General features: G+C 45.6%; 1 protein-coding gene across 1 annotated transcript in view; it reads right to left on the reverse strand.

Moving 5' to 3' along the window:
• Positions 1-13,043, reverse strand: part of MAPK1 (mitogen-activated protein kinase 1) — a 32,371-nt gene that overhangs the window by 16,388 nt on the left and 2,940 nt on the right. Inside the window, exons 2-3 of the mRNA XM_048964497.1 lie at positions 3,481-3,663; positions 1,705-1,894 (exon numbers count right to left, since the gene is read on the reverse strand). Coding sequence (XP_048820454.1) covers positions 1,705-1,894; positions 3,481-3,663 — 373 coding nt within the window. The remainder of the gene's footprint in view (positions 1-1,704; positions 1,895-3,480; positions 3,664-13,043) is intronic.

The raw sequence follows: 13,043 nt of genomic DNA on the forward strand, positions 1-13,043 counted from the left end.
GTATACATTGCAGAAACATGCTCTTTTTAATACCCAAGAAAGAAACCAGAGCAGTATTTACTGAGCTCATGCGCTGCCACCCAGCAAACTTAATTTACTTTTTATGAGCATCTTACTTGTCTTAAAACACTTCTTTAACTGCACGCACACAGCTACGCTCCAACTTTTATTTCCTGCTTCTACTACAGATTTTATTCCATTTCCTTCATGAAGGGGTTAATGCCGTGAGGAACTCTGATGTGACAACAGCTGCAGTTCCTGCAAGAGGCAGAGGGCCTTGTCCAGCAGGGTGCGTTGGGAAAGGCAGACAAGGAGCAGTGGGAATACAGAGCAAACTAACGGAGCGGTCAGTATTTAGAGTGGACCAGTGCATAGAGCAGTTCAGCAGCAAAGACTTTTCTTGGAATTCTGACAAACTTGTACGGCCAGCAGCCGGTTCACATTCTGCAGAGGGTCAGTTGTTACTGCTGTGTTTTATAATTAGCGTGTTAGAGCCACTATAAGAAATCAGTGTAATTAGGGGGGAAGACAGCATGGAACAGAACAGTTGTACCACATCAGATCAAAGCCATGTAAACTCCGATATCATTCCATCAGTAGCTAACAGTGAATACTTGGAAGTACTCGATGTGTACGAGGAAACATGCCACGCACTTACCACCATGGAATACTAAACCAGAGGTAGCATTCAAAACCTTTTTCTTCTGGTTACCTGCTTGGTGTGTAAGTCACACTACCTTAATATCTATTCTATGTACCAATTTCCACACCTTAAAAAGCTGAACGTTAACTACTCAATCCATTCACTGTGAGCATGCCAGCTGCTCCTTTCATTTGCCCCGTCCAGTTTTTATTTTCCATAGCTCAGGACTGTAATAGTTCACTAGCTCTCCTTGCCACTAGGAACCTCATCCACTTCTATTGTGTTCATTCTTTACTCAAGCAGTATCTTCCAGATGGGAAGACCTAGGCTAAACACAGCTCTTCTTCATTGGGGTAGGAGCACCCTGAAATCCTGGTCACCTCTTTCTGAAAGACCATCACAGGGAGAAGCGTGACAGTTACAATCACACAAGAGCAGAAAGTTACAGCAAGGTGTGTTTTCAGTTTTGTTCTTTATTTCTGTTCTCATTCTTCACACTTGATTTGCTTCTCTGAATGCCACTAAACAACAAGGTAACATTTTCCAAGTACTGTAACAGCTCTAAGATCATCTGCAGTATTAATTCATAAAGAACCTATGACAGAAAACATAAATTAGCAATGCTCTCTTCCCAGTTGATTGCTCTGCTTCCAATCAGCACTGACTTTAGCGTATCGCTTTGGTTGTCTGCTATTATGAAGCTCTTTTCCAACTCAGAATGATTAACAGTCTTAATACAGGGACTCAAGACTTGAAATACACACAACTGTCAGTTTACCTTCCAACTGTGTTTCAGATTGGCATTTTCACCAGCCTTTAAGGACGCTGTTTCAAAGCCAGCCTCCAGATGGAAACAGCGATGCGCTCATTAGAACAGGATAACACAGCACAGTTCTCAAACATCGTTTTATGAAAATTAATAATGATTTGGCAAGCTGTCCACAACAAAAATCACATTAATCCCCAATAACACTATCACATTCCTAGTTGTTCACAGTTGTAACAGATTATACAGTTGATGAAGACCATAGGGGCAAAATTTTTAAGAAATTTCTACTAACCTTGAGATCACAAGTGGTATTAAGCAGCAAATTCGAAGGTTTGAGGTCACGATGAAGCACATTGGCTGAATGGATATATTTTAACCCTCTCAGAATCTGGTAAAGGAAATAACAAATGTGGTCGTTGCTGAGGTGTTGAGTCTTTAAGAGCTTGTAAAGATCTGTTTCCATAAGGTCTTGCACAATGTATCTGTAAGGAATCAGATGTAAGGCAGCAAAACAAAGCTGGTGGCACGTTAAATATCAACATACAGTACCAAATGAAACTTCTAAACCCATTTTTTTCTTTTCTTTCTTTGCTTCACAACAATTGGAACTACTTGGTTGATTCTTGCTTTACAGACTTTGAATCAAATTAATGCTGATAAGTGATAGAGACCCTCAGAGAATTGAGGCACGAGCTCGCGGTCCCCTGCAGATAATCAAACTATTTCCTTATATTAGAGACTGATCTTCATTGGAATCTTACTGCGACTAGCTTTCTATCCTGCTTGCCAAGAAATTCAAGTTGTTTTCATTTCATGAGTAATAAGCTGAGATATTAGCTCCTGCTGCACAAACGCTTCAAGGTGGAAAATCCAATCACTTCTGATCAGTCTCCGCCACTTCCAAAATGTTCTCCTTTACTATACGTTTACCATACCATATTGGTAAGCAAAGACTGTGCTCAAGTTAAATTCTAGTATCTTTCATCACATTATTCTTTCCCAAGGCTGAAATTAACACAAAAAGGTTTAATTCTGCTTTGACAAAAATGAATTGAGCCAAAATTTCCTTTCCTTTAACTCAACTCCAAAACTCTCGGAGTGTAGTTCCACAACAGTTTTCCCCCAAAATAGGATTAAAAAAAGCTAACAAACCCACAACCCCAAACGCCAGCCACTCCTACTGCCATTTCAGCTGGGCGTTTCCATCCCTTCCTTTGCACGCTGCCATCACACCACACCACCAGGACATCTTTTTAAGAGCACACGCCTACAGCAGCAACTGGCCGCAGAAGTGCAACCTCAGAGTCCCACAGAAGACTGAACTCAAAGAGCACACTGCTAATTAGTGAAGTGAGAACGTTTGACCTCAATTCAATTCAATGCCTTGTGCTTTTAAACAGGCAGACATCTATGAAAATCTGTGAAGCCAAAAGGAAACAATATATACAGACTTAGTGAAATGATGCAAGCTGACTCCAAACTAAGGTTGGTACCATGGGCAGAACCTCTCAGCTGTAACAGCCTTGGTATGTTTGATATACACATGAAGCCAACAGCGAGTACATGTTTACCAGCCTGTGAGTAGTTTCAGACTTCATATATGCAAGAAGCACTGCAAGGCTACAGTGAGAGTGGAGGGATGCCTGGCCTCTCGAGTCCCTGCCCCAAAGGTATCCTTTCCATTCTTTAGGAAAGTCTTAGACAGTTACATCAGAGCTTTACCATTCCATTTTCTCCTTGAAGCAATCTGACAGTTGTAACAAAGGTTCTGCATACAATGACAGTTCAAAGACTGACTGCACTAAATGCAAATTGAGTTCTTTGCCTTGGAGTTGTTTTGTTTTTTTTTTTAAATATGGAGAAAAAACAAACCTCGCACTTATCTAGGAATCAAACCTATCAACCAACGCATCTACAAATCCATCAAATACTATGAACTCCCATTCCAGTTTAAAGTAATAAAAGCCAGCTTTTATTAAAATTTAGTAAGGATAAGGATGAAGAGGGATCTAATGAAAACAGAGAAGGAGGTATCAACCACTAAGCACAACAGATTCTGAAAGGATACACGTCTTTCATTTGTTCAATAGTTGGAGCTCTGATAATATCATTTATTCCGATAATATTCTCATGCCTGAAGCGCAGTAAGATCTTTATCTCTCTCAGAGTTCTCTGGCAGTACGTCTGATGCTCAAAAGGACTGATTTTCTTTATAGCCACTCGAACTTTGTTGACGTTGTCGTAGGCAGAACTAGAACAGAACCAATAATTCGTGTTAAAAGTTAAAATTCATTCATTCAATTCAGAAAGCAAGAATGTTAATTCTACTGAACGCAAGGACTGCTCTCTTGTTTTTACATTTATTTTATCAAATGCAGGAGACAGTAACAAGTATCTTTTAAGTTGATGACAGCGCAACAATATTTTTTCTGTTTTCAGCTTATTTGGGTACCTACAAGTCATGACCTTTGGCAGCCAACTTTTAGCCTGCTGAGTCCCAAGTACCTGAACAAAGACAGACACATTCACCTCCTCACTGCCCCGTGGAAAAATCAAGTTTGGCTCTTCCTGTACACTGTGATCAAGAAGAAATTTTAGACAACAAGTTAATCCTGGGTTAACCCATTCACTTTGGAAAAGCTCTCCAAAGCCATCTTTCAAGCAGCAGAATCCTACACCACGTCTCACTCCTCCACTGAACTGCATTTTCTGTACTTCTGAACAAGGGAACGGAGAACTTGTGAAGATGCCTCTCCCAGTTCAATTCCAAGGACAACAGCTCCAGAAAATAACATACTCGCACAAAGGGCAGCAAGGAGCAGCCCTGCAGCAGCGCTGCTTAGGGCACACTGAGGTAAGAAGCGCAGGGCAGCGTTCAGGGCTGCACCAGCACAGGAGCTCAGGCCTCCCGCTCACAGTGCCCCCCAGCCACGAGGACGTCGCCGCCCGGCCCAGCAGTGAGGCTGTGCAGGAGGCGCAGATCTCCAAACCACAGCCTCCAGTTATTCCTGAGCAAAAAGGCTACGAATGGTTACAAGGCTGTTCTAGCACGTTCTTTAAGGTCTTGTTTACACGAACGGCAAAGCATCTCATTATAATAATTTCTCTTTAATTACATTACCATATGCTTTTAACATAATTAGAATTTAAATGTTCATAATTTTTAATATATAAAGATCACTTGTTCCTTTCAGATTTTTTATTCACTACTTTAGAATTCTTAAAAAATACTTATCAAGCTTATATTTAGACATTTGTTGGCCTCAGCCATTTCACATGAAAATACAGCCATGCTGCCAGCTAACCACGCTTCTCATCCTACGGATTTTTTACCATCAAATCCCAGGACGTTCCTTCTTGGCCTTAGGCAGCATCTGGCAAGCAGATGAGCCGGAATGAAATATGGATATGAAAATCCAATCAGAAGAGGATGACTGAAAGGAACTCTGATGTCTGGCTCCTTCAAGGTTCTTCTACCACAAAGCACGCTTATGGTGCAATAACATGTTTTTGAGACAGCACTGTACCTTCAGTATGCAAAAACATTTACATTTCTCACTTTTATTGCCAAAAATGATACAGAATTTATGCTGCCAGTAAATTCATGTAGCTCATATACATGCAGTGACATCCCTTTCACTCCCTCGCCCCCACAGAATCACTTCGACCTGCTTAGACCTGTAACTCATCTATAAGCACAGACCAAGCGCAAATGTTACACGCCTCCAGAAACACTGAACTCCAGTGCTCCACGAAGTGCTCTGAAATTCCACGCAGTAAGTATTCATTACACCTGCTGTTAGTAAATATGTGTATCCAATACATCAGCACTCACAAGTCCCAAACCAAACAATAGCAAAATGCCACCTCCCCAGTGGCAGCTCTCTGGGCTGCTCAGGATGTCCCCAGGTGCTTCCAGCAGGCCAGTACAGAAAGTCACCAGCACAAAACAAAGCTAGAGATTCTTAAGCGCGAACAGCCTGTACTTGGGAATGAAATAAAAGAATCTTACAGATCATTCTATTGTTTTAAATAAGCTTATTCTCTTCTTCGTATTGACTGAAGCCTATTTTGCTCTCACAATGAAGAACCATATGTATCAGCCAGGAGCAGCTATGACAAGTAGAACAAGGCAAAATGCCTAACATGTACAACTGATGCTGCTTAAATAAAGCCTTAATCCCTTGCAGTACTGGATGTCTGTCTACATTGCTGATTCTCACATAAAGGTGGGTCACGAAGGCCCCGAAGATGCTGATAATAAAATTAAAAGACACAGAAGACAGGTTAGGCCACTAACAGCTTCAATCTCTTCCCTGTAATTTAGGCAGAAGACCAGGTCCCTATCCATGAAAGGTACCCAGGAGACTGAATTCAGCAGAACTGAAGTCACGTGTTCCCACTCGCATGCGTGCTGCCACCGCACCCATATTCAGCCTGTGAGATTACATACTGCTACATAATGTCATGACATAGGAATCACTGCACACTAAGGTAACTCTGTACTCTGCTAGCCAGACCCAACCATTTCCCACAGCCCCTCCTACTCCTCACAACCTTTAACACCAGTGCTGCTCCCCACAGCAGCTGAAGGAACACAGAACACATTGCTTGGAGTCCATTGGCAGTAACAGGAAATGCAAATCCAAAACCCCAATGCAAAAACTCGCCGCTGTTAATGAACAGCCTACTTACCACCTAACACAGGATTCACCTTGAGCAGCCTTAGCCAGAATTAGAGATCTAATCTTATGACAAACAATTGCCTGGGCTCCCCCTACAGTTCAAGAAGAAATAGCTTTACATATACATCCCAAAGCACGACCTTAATTTGGATAATCCACACTCTGGAAGCACTGTCTGGAACTGCTGCACAGCCTAACTGGGCTCTGCTGGATCTTGTAAGTGTTGTTATTTTCACTGAAGCAGCCAACCAACTGCCTCCCAGAGCCAAGAACCTGCCGGCTTTTCAGAGATCCATGAACTGGGAATACCAGTTCTCATACCAGTAATTTGCTAAGTGCCAATCCACAGCTTCTAGTTTATAACCCTTAACATACACTCACCGCTGCACATCGCGCCCTACGGGCTCTGGGTTACTCCCATGACGGTGCATCTCGTTACCAGCACTACGTATTCAAAAGGAAGGATTTTCACCCATCATGATGTGCAGCTTCACCAGCTGATGCAACCACAGCTGTGAATGCTATTTATCTGTAACATGATAAAATTAAACTGATTCTGATTTAAACAGCCCAACTCCAGCATACACATTATTCCTATTTCGAGCTGCAGCTACCATCCTGTGACAGCCTACAGCAGCACCATTAGCCAGATCCTTTCCAGACACCGTGTACAAATCAATACCAGCCCTAGCGCTACCGTTCATCATTGCCAGTATTAAGGTAATACATTTAAGGTAAATATATGACAAAGTTTTGACTAAACAGAACATCCCACACAGCAGCACAAAGCAAACAGATGAGCACGCATGGCCTGGGGAGCCGCGCCACGCTGCTCTGAGCCGGCCTTGATGGCTGCACAGCCCGGGCACTGCGGTCCAACCCAGGGCAGGGCTGCTTCTGGCCGCAAACCAACCGCGATGAGTGGTGGGTGTGCAGCCCCTCTGCCATTCAGCCCTTCCCAGGGCAGGAGAGCTTGTCACCACACAGTACAGGACGAGCACCAAAGCTCAGCTCCTACCACAGAGGCTGCCGCACGCTCTCCCGCCCATTTCTTTTCTTCACACGTTTCATTTTGGAGCTGGAACAAGTGAGAGCATGCCGCAGCTGCTGGGAGAAAGGATCCAGCTCCTGGCCGCAGCCACATCCCACAGCGGGCTGCTTCTTCACACAGATGCTGACAAACAACCGCCTCCTCTGCTCACCCCTCGGCTGCACTGTGGGGTCAGCAGCCCGATGCTGTCCTGCAGCCACTCGCAGACACAGAGGTATGAAGCGCTGCGGCCGACACCACACACCACGATTACAACTCAGAACTGACCCATCTCAGGTTTAAAAGGGATGTTTTGTCAGCAGCTTCGCGTTGCTGTGGAAACAAGATTCCAAGGGCACAGTCAGAGATAATCTCCCTGAAATACTGAATAATGCGGCCTGCAGTCTGGAGAGGAAAGCATGGCTCCCAGAGCAGCTGATCTGGAAAGACCTTCAGGCTCTTCGCTCAGCCTGCATTTAGCTCAACTGCAGATGTTTCCACGACGTGCTGGCATTTATCACGTTACGATGCAAACAACTTGAACTTATTTTTTAGACTGCTGTATGCAAAATAACAGTACTGTGATACAGTTGGCCAACCAGGTTGGGAGCAGCTACAGAACACCTTCCTAAGAGCAAAGGCTCGAGGAAGGGACAAAGTAGGCAGTTTCAGATTCAATGACATCCAGCTGTGTCATTTTCTAACACTGGACGTACTCTCATCCCCAGTTGTGAACAATTAGGGGTAACAGAAGTCTTTGATACCTTGTTCCGCTTATTCCTAACATTTCTTAAGATAAATAAGCATAGTATTCATTCAAGCACTAGCAGTAACCTTGAGAATCAACCTACTTTTAAAAGAAACATGCATGTTCACATTAAGCATATTCTCATCATTTTAATGGACCTCAACCTACAAAAGCACAACTCCTGGAGCAGCTGAAAGCAGAGAGCTGCTTCTATTTTAGATTCGTGAAAAATTAAAAATAAGGCATCCCACCCTCTGATCTCCAGCTGCTTTTCAAACTCCACAGAGATCACAGGCTGTAAGAACACGGCTTCTTCTTCGTGCCACACAGGACAGAAGACAAACACGTACCTCTGAGTCCCCAGTCACCTGTGGCACAACGCAGGCATTCCCTGCAGGGACAGCAGGCAGGAGTGCGACGCGAGGAACACCAGCAGGCCCTTCTCAGTGCAGCCACAACACGTGTGACTGCTGAACGCCCCGTCACCTGTGCTCAGAGACCTGCCCCAAGTCGTGCAGTACGAGATGAGCTCACATTTACCTTACGTCATCTTCTCAAGAAAAGCCAAAGGACGCACAGCCATCAGCACCGCCTATTTCTCTTCATTTCCTTACATCCCATGCTACGAAACTGACAGCAGAAGAGTGAACAACAAGAGAATGTTACAGTTGCTAAGCAGCACACGCAACTCAATTCCAAGCAGCCTGAATTTGGGTCTGCTTCAAAGTTCCTGACAGCAGACTACTTGAGAATTCATGTTCTCTGAACAGCTTTCCATTTGACTGGATCTGGTGCCACCAGGTAGATTTATTGCATCTAGACCAAGAAAACACAAATCTGTTACTAAGTCTTCTATCACGACTCCTCTGCAAAGCAGTGTCAGACCTCACAAATTCCTCAGGAATTTAACCATGTTCTTAATCCCCATTCACATGCTGCTCATCACCAGATCAAGTCCTGCTACAGTTTTTTGGCAGTTTTTTTTTGTGTGTGTTTAACAGAAGATGACCTAAGCAAACTACTTTAACTTGCATTCATTATAGATCTGTTTGGTTTTTTTGTTTGTTTTTTCTTTTCTAAAAAAAAAAAAAAAAAAAAAAAAAAAAGGAAAGAAATCCCATTTCTCTCAACATCTGTTATTTCAGCTCAGGAGCAAAGCTCGGTGTCAGTGAGCCATGTGCTGCTCCATCCTGGCTTTGTCAGCCTCTGCCACTGACTGCACTAAAATGGAACCAGGTGACCTTCACCTGAGCCCCCCGCCCCCTCCGGCCATCTCTCACCCACTGTTCACCACCAATCCTAATGATAAAGGTTTCTGGCACAATAATGCCAACTCTTTCCACCCTAGAACAGAAGTGAATGATTACTCTTAAGTGTTTTTACACCTCAGCTGTTTCTGACCCAGCACAGGTTGTTGCCCTTCACACCACAAGTTCTTAAGGCACTTCGGCACCTCCTGTAAGAGATTTGTTTTCATTCATCTATTCAAATAATTCTATTAAGCCAAAAAGGCACACATGTATTTTTCCGAATTGGCAAAGTAAAATCTGACCTTTCAAAGCATTATAATTCTAAAATACTTACTATGCACGTAGTAACTATTTAAAGGTTTAATTCCTAAGATTGCTCCTAGCTTTGAAAATAAGTATCTAGTCATGCAAAATGGAGTCTGAAATAAGTTCCTCCTGCCAGAAAGCTGAGTCACTGCACGATGCCGGGTGGCAGAGCAATGACCCCTGTTCTGTTAGCGGCTGCGGAGCTGAGCCACGAGGAGCAGCACTTGCAGCACTACGCCCCAGCAGCAGCACTGGAAAAGGCAGTCGTGCTTCCACACAGCGCTCTGTACAGCTTTGTTAAAGAGTCACTTCACTCCTCGGTGTTCTGACATCTCAGTGCTCGGGAAACCCACCGTCACTAAGCTGACAGTCTTTCCACACGGCTCTTTCCATACCTTTAGCTGCGTACCAGCACACAAGTCACTGTAAGTACCTACTCATCACCCTCCCTCTGCTTAAGTTGGTCTTCGGGAAATGGGTGGGGATTAATCTCATACTTCTTACAGCTTTGTCCACCTGCGGCCCTCATGCTTACCCCCATCTTAGATGCAAGCTCTCTGATGCAGATCAATGACACTCACATTTCTTGTGAGCTTTGCTGTGAAAAGCCCTTCCCTCCAAAACAAACCCACAGCACCCATCGCTATGCCAAGTTCCCATATTCTTTATAAACTTCAGACAACTTCCCTGCAAATTGCTCAGCCAGGACGGGCACCGTGAGCTCAGGGCTGCACTCCGCTGCCCCTCCCTCACCTCACACCCAGGGCAGCACAAAGCCGAGCAAGCTGAGGAACAGGGAGAGCAAAGAAGTCCTCTGCCAGCACCTTCCTATTCCCTCCCAGCGGCACTCACACCACCTCAACCTTTCCTAAGTAAGGTCTCAGCTAAACCAGCTGCAGAGCACAGTGCTGCAGCAGTGTGGCAGGAGGCACATTGTGACCCGAGCAGGGTGGGAAGGACAAAGCAGCAGCTGCCTGCTGCAGGGCCGCACAGTGCCCTGCATGGCACCACGGAGCAGTGCTCCAGCATGGCAGGTACTGCAGGAAACGCTTCCTTCCCTACCAGCAAAGGAAGAGTGCGGCCTGAGAGCTGAGAGCAGCAATGGCTTTAATGAGCTCACCAGCTGGGCTCGCCCTTCTGTCTTGTGAGGGTCTAATTTGGCCGACAGCACAAATACTCCTAAAAGCAGCTTTAGAAAAAAAGGAAAAAAACGTAAGATTGGGGATGATGACACTGTTTTTCAGAAATGGACTCAACTCCACACAGTACAAAACTTCAGAGAAGACAGTTGGCGGTATTTCACTCCAAGAAGATGCAGGAAGAAAAAAACGCAGTGACAGTAATAACGGCTGAGCCAGACTGTTCACACACAACTTGAGGCAAAGGTCTTCCTAACCCTGCAGAAATGGGAATGGCACACAGGAAGCAGGCTGGGCGCACCCTGCGGGCTCTCCCTCGCTTTTCAGAAGATTGTGCCAGCAGTGAGTCCTCAGCCTCACTCATTTTGTCTGAGTTTCATTCAGAGCTCTGCAGCCAACAACGCCTTCACACCTGCCGTGGGAGTTCTGCCCTCCCCAGGATGCTGACGGAAGGCTGCTGTGCGCACTGGGCCGGCTGGGCTGCAGCGCATCTCTCTGGGCACGCAGGAAGGTATGGGGACAGCTGCTACTTGCAAGGAAAACTGCTGCATGAAGTAATTACATATCATAAACTGTAAGCCTAATTGCAAGTTGCTGGTAGTTAAAACATACCCACAACACAGATGAACGCTTTCTACCATGTAACAAAAACTGTCATTTGCATTCTAATCACCTCTGAGCACTCCACTCTTTTATGAAAATTACATTAAAATACAAAAGAATAACCCCAAGAGAAGTGGTTTTTCCCTCAGCAGAACTTGTGTTGGATTTTGGGTGCTGCTGGGTGAGGAGGCCAGAGAGACACAGCTCAGCACAGTGCTCACCCCCATCACTTAGAACAGAGTACACACCTAGGCTGTTCACTTCATTCTGCATTGCAATACAATAAAAGTGACTCTCCGAGACAGCTGTGCCTCCACAGGCTTCACCTGAGCAATCTGGACACCCAAACTTAAGTACCATTGAAAGTAGCCAACAGGGCTTTTGCAGATGTTATTTGAGGAATCCCACGCTGGGCGCAGACACGTGCCGCCTCACAGCGCTCCTCACCCCACACACTGCCAGGCACAGCCACAGGAACCCACCTGCCCGCAGAGCAGGGACGCACCGCAGGGTTTGGGCTCTTTCAGAGGTTAAGAAGTGACAAGAGGTTACAGCGACAAGCTTCAGCAAGGCAGATTCTCATGTTTCTCAATGCAGAAATTTCACCTGGCAGCTGGGTAGGTGTGAGGAGCTGCCCAGACAAGGGGTGAAACCTCCATCTGCAGATACTAGAAATTCTGAGCAGGCCACCAGCACTGCTGGATGGATGAGGGAGCCCTCCTGTGAGCAGAGGCTGTGTGACCAACGCCTCCCAACCTGCTCTGCTCCATGAACTGCTGCACAGCATGACGTCAAAATATCAAACATCAAATGGATCAGATAATTTCCTTTCTGGATCACAGCTGAACACTACCACAACACACAGCCTACAAGAGAAGGTCCCCAGCCCCACGTGCCCAGCAGCCATCCCTCCCCAGAAGCAGCTTCTGTGCCACAGCTGCCAACAGGCTAACCCATGTCTCTGCAGAGTGACCTCTTGTGTAAACCCTCCCCCGTCAGACACGCACAGCACATTGTTCTGCTGTAGCAAAGTGAAGATTTTTAAGAACCTTGCAGAAATTTCTTGTCTGGTAAGATCTTCACCATGTGCCAAATGGTGGAGGCCCAGCAATAAGTCCCAGATCCTGATACAGGAGTACAGGAGACAGCGATGCAACCACACACAGCTAATGTGAGCACAACAGCCTTATTTCCTTCATACGTAACGGGAAAAAACCCACAAGGTATCTGTTTCTGTGGGCTGGGGCATGCTGTGTTACGAAAACCTGTATTTATTTATGGAATGCAATGTCCCTGAGCTGCACTCTCCAAGCCCTAAGCCGTGGCTTTTGGCAGCCAGGACAAGGCACCTCCCCTCCCCAAGCCCCCGGGGCAGAACAGGAGACGCTGCTCCAACCCCCACCTGCAGCACAGACCATCCCATTGCGGGAGGCTGCTGCCAGAGAGAGGGGACTGACACCCTCCATCCATCACACCTCCAAATCTCTGCTCCAATCCATGCACTGATGAGGAGGTATCAGGGCAACGCCTATTAGCTCCCTGCTTTCCTTATCAGAGACCAGAACACATTAGTTAACAGGTAGCAACACCTATATGCAACCTGTGCTCCCTAAAAGCACTTATAAAGGAGGACGCTGACCTCTGCACTCACTCCATCAGCAGGCTGTATTCTCTCCAGATCAATGGATAATTAACAGAACCAAAGCAAGGCCGCCTCTGCCCCAAATCACCAGAGTGGCCTCGGCGGGGAACACAGGCCCCACCCATGTCTAACTGGAAAGAAAAGTCAGTATATCCTTCTAGCAACAGTGTAAAGTTTAGGTCAAGAAATACAAGACGTGAGCTTCAAAGCCATCTTCTTTCCACTTTC

Source organism: Lagopus muta, chromosome 17 (assembly GCF_023343835.1).
Source record: "Lagopus muta isolate bLagMut1 chromosome 17, bLagMut1 primary, whole genome shotgun sequence".
NCBI lineage: Eukaryota > Metazoa > Chordata > Aves > Galliformes > Phasianidae > Lagopus > Lagopus muta.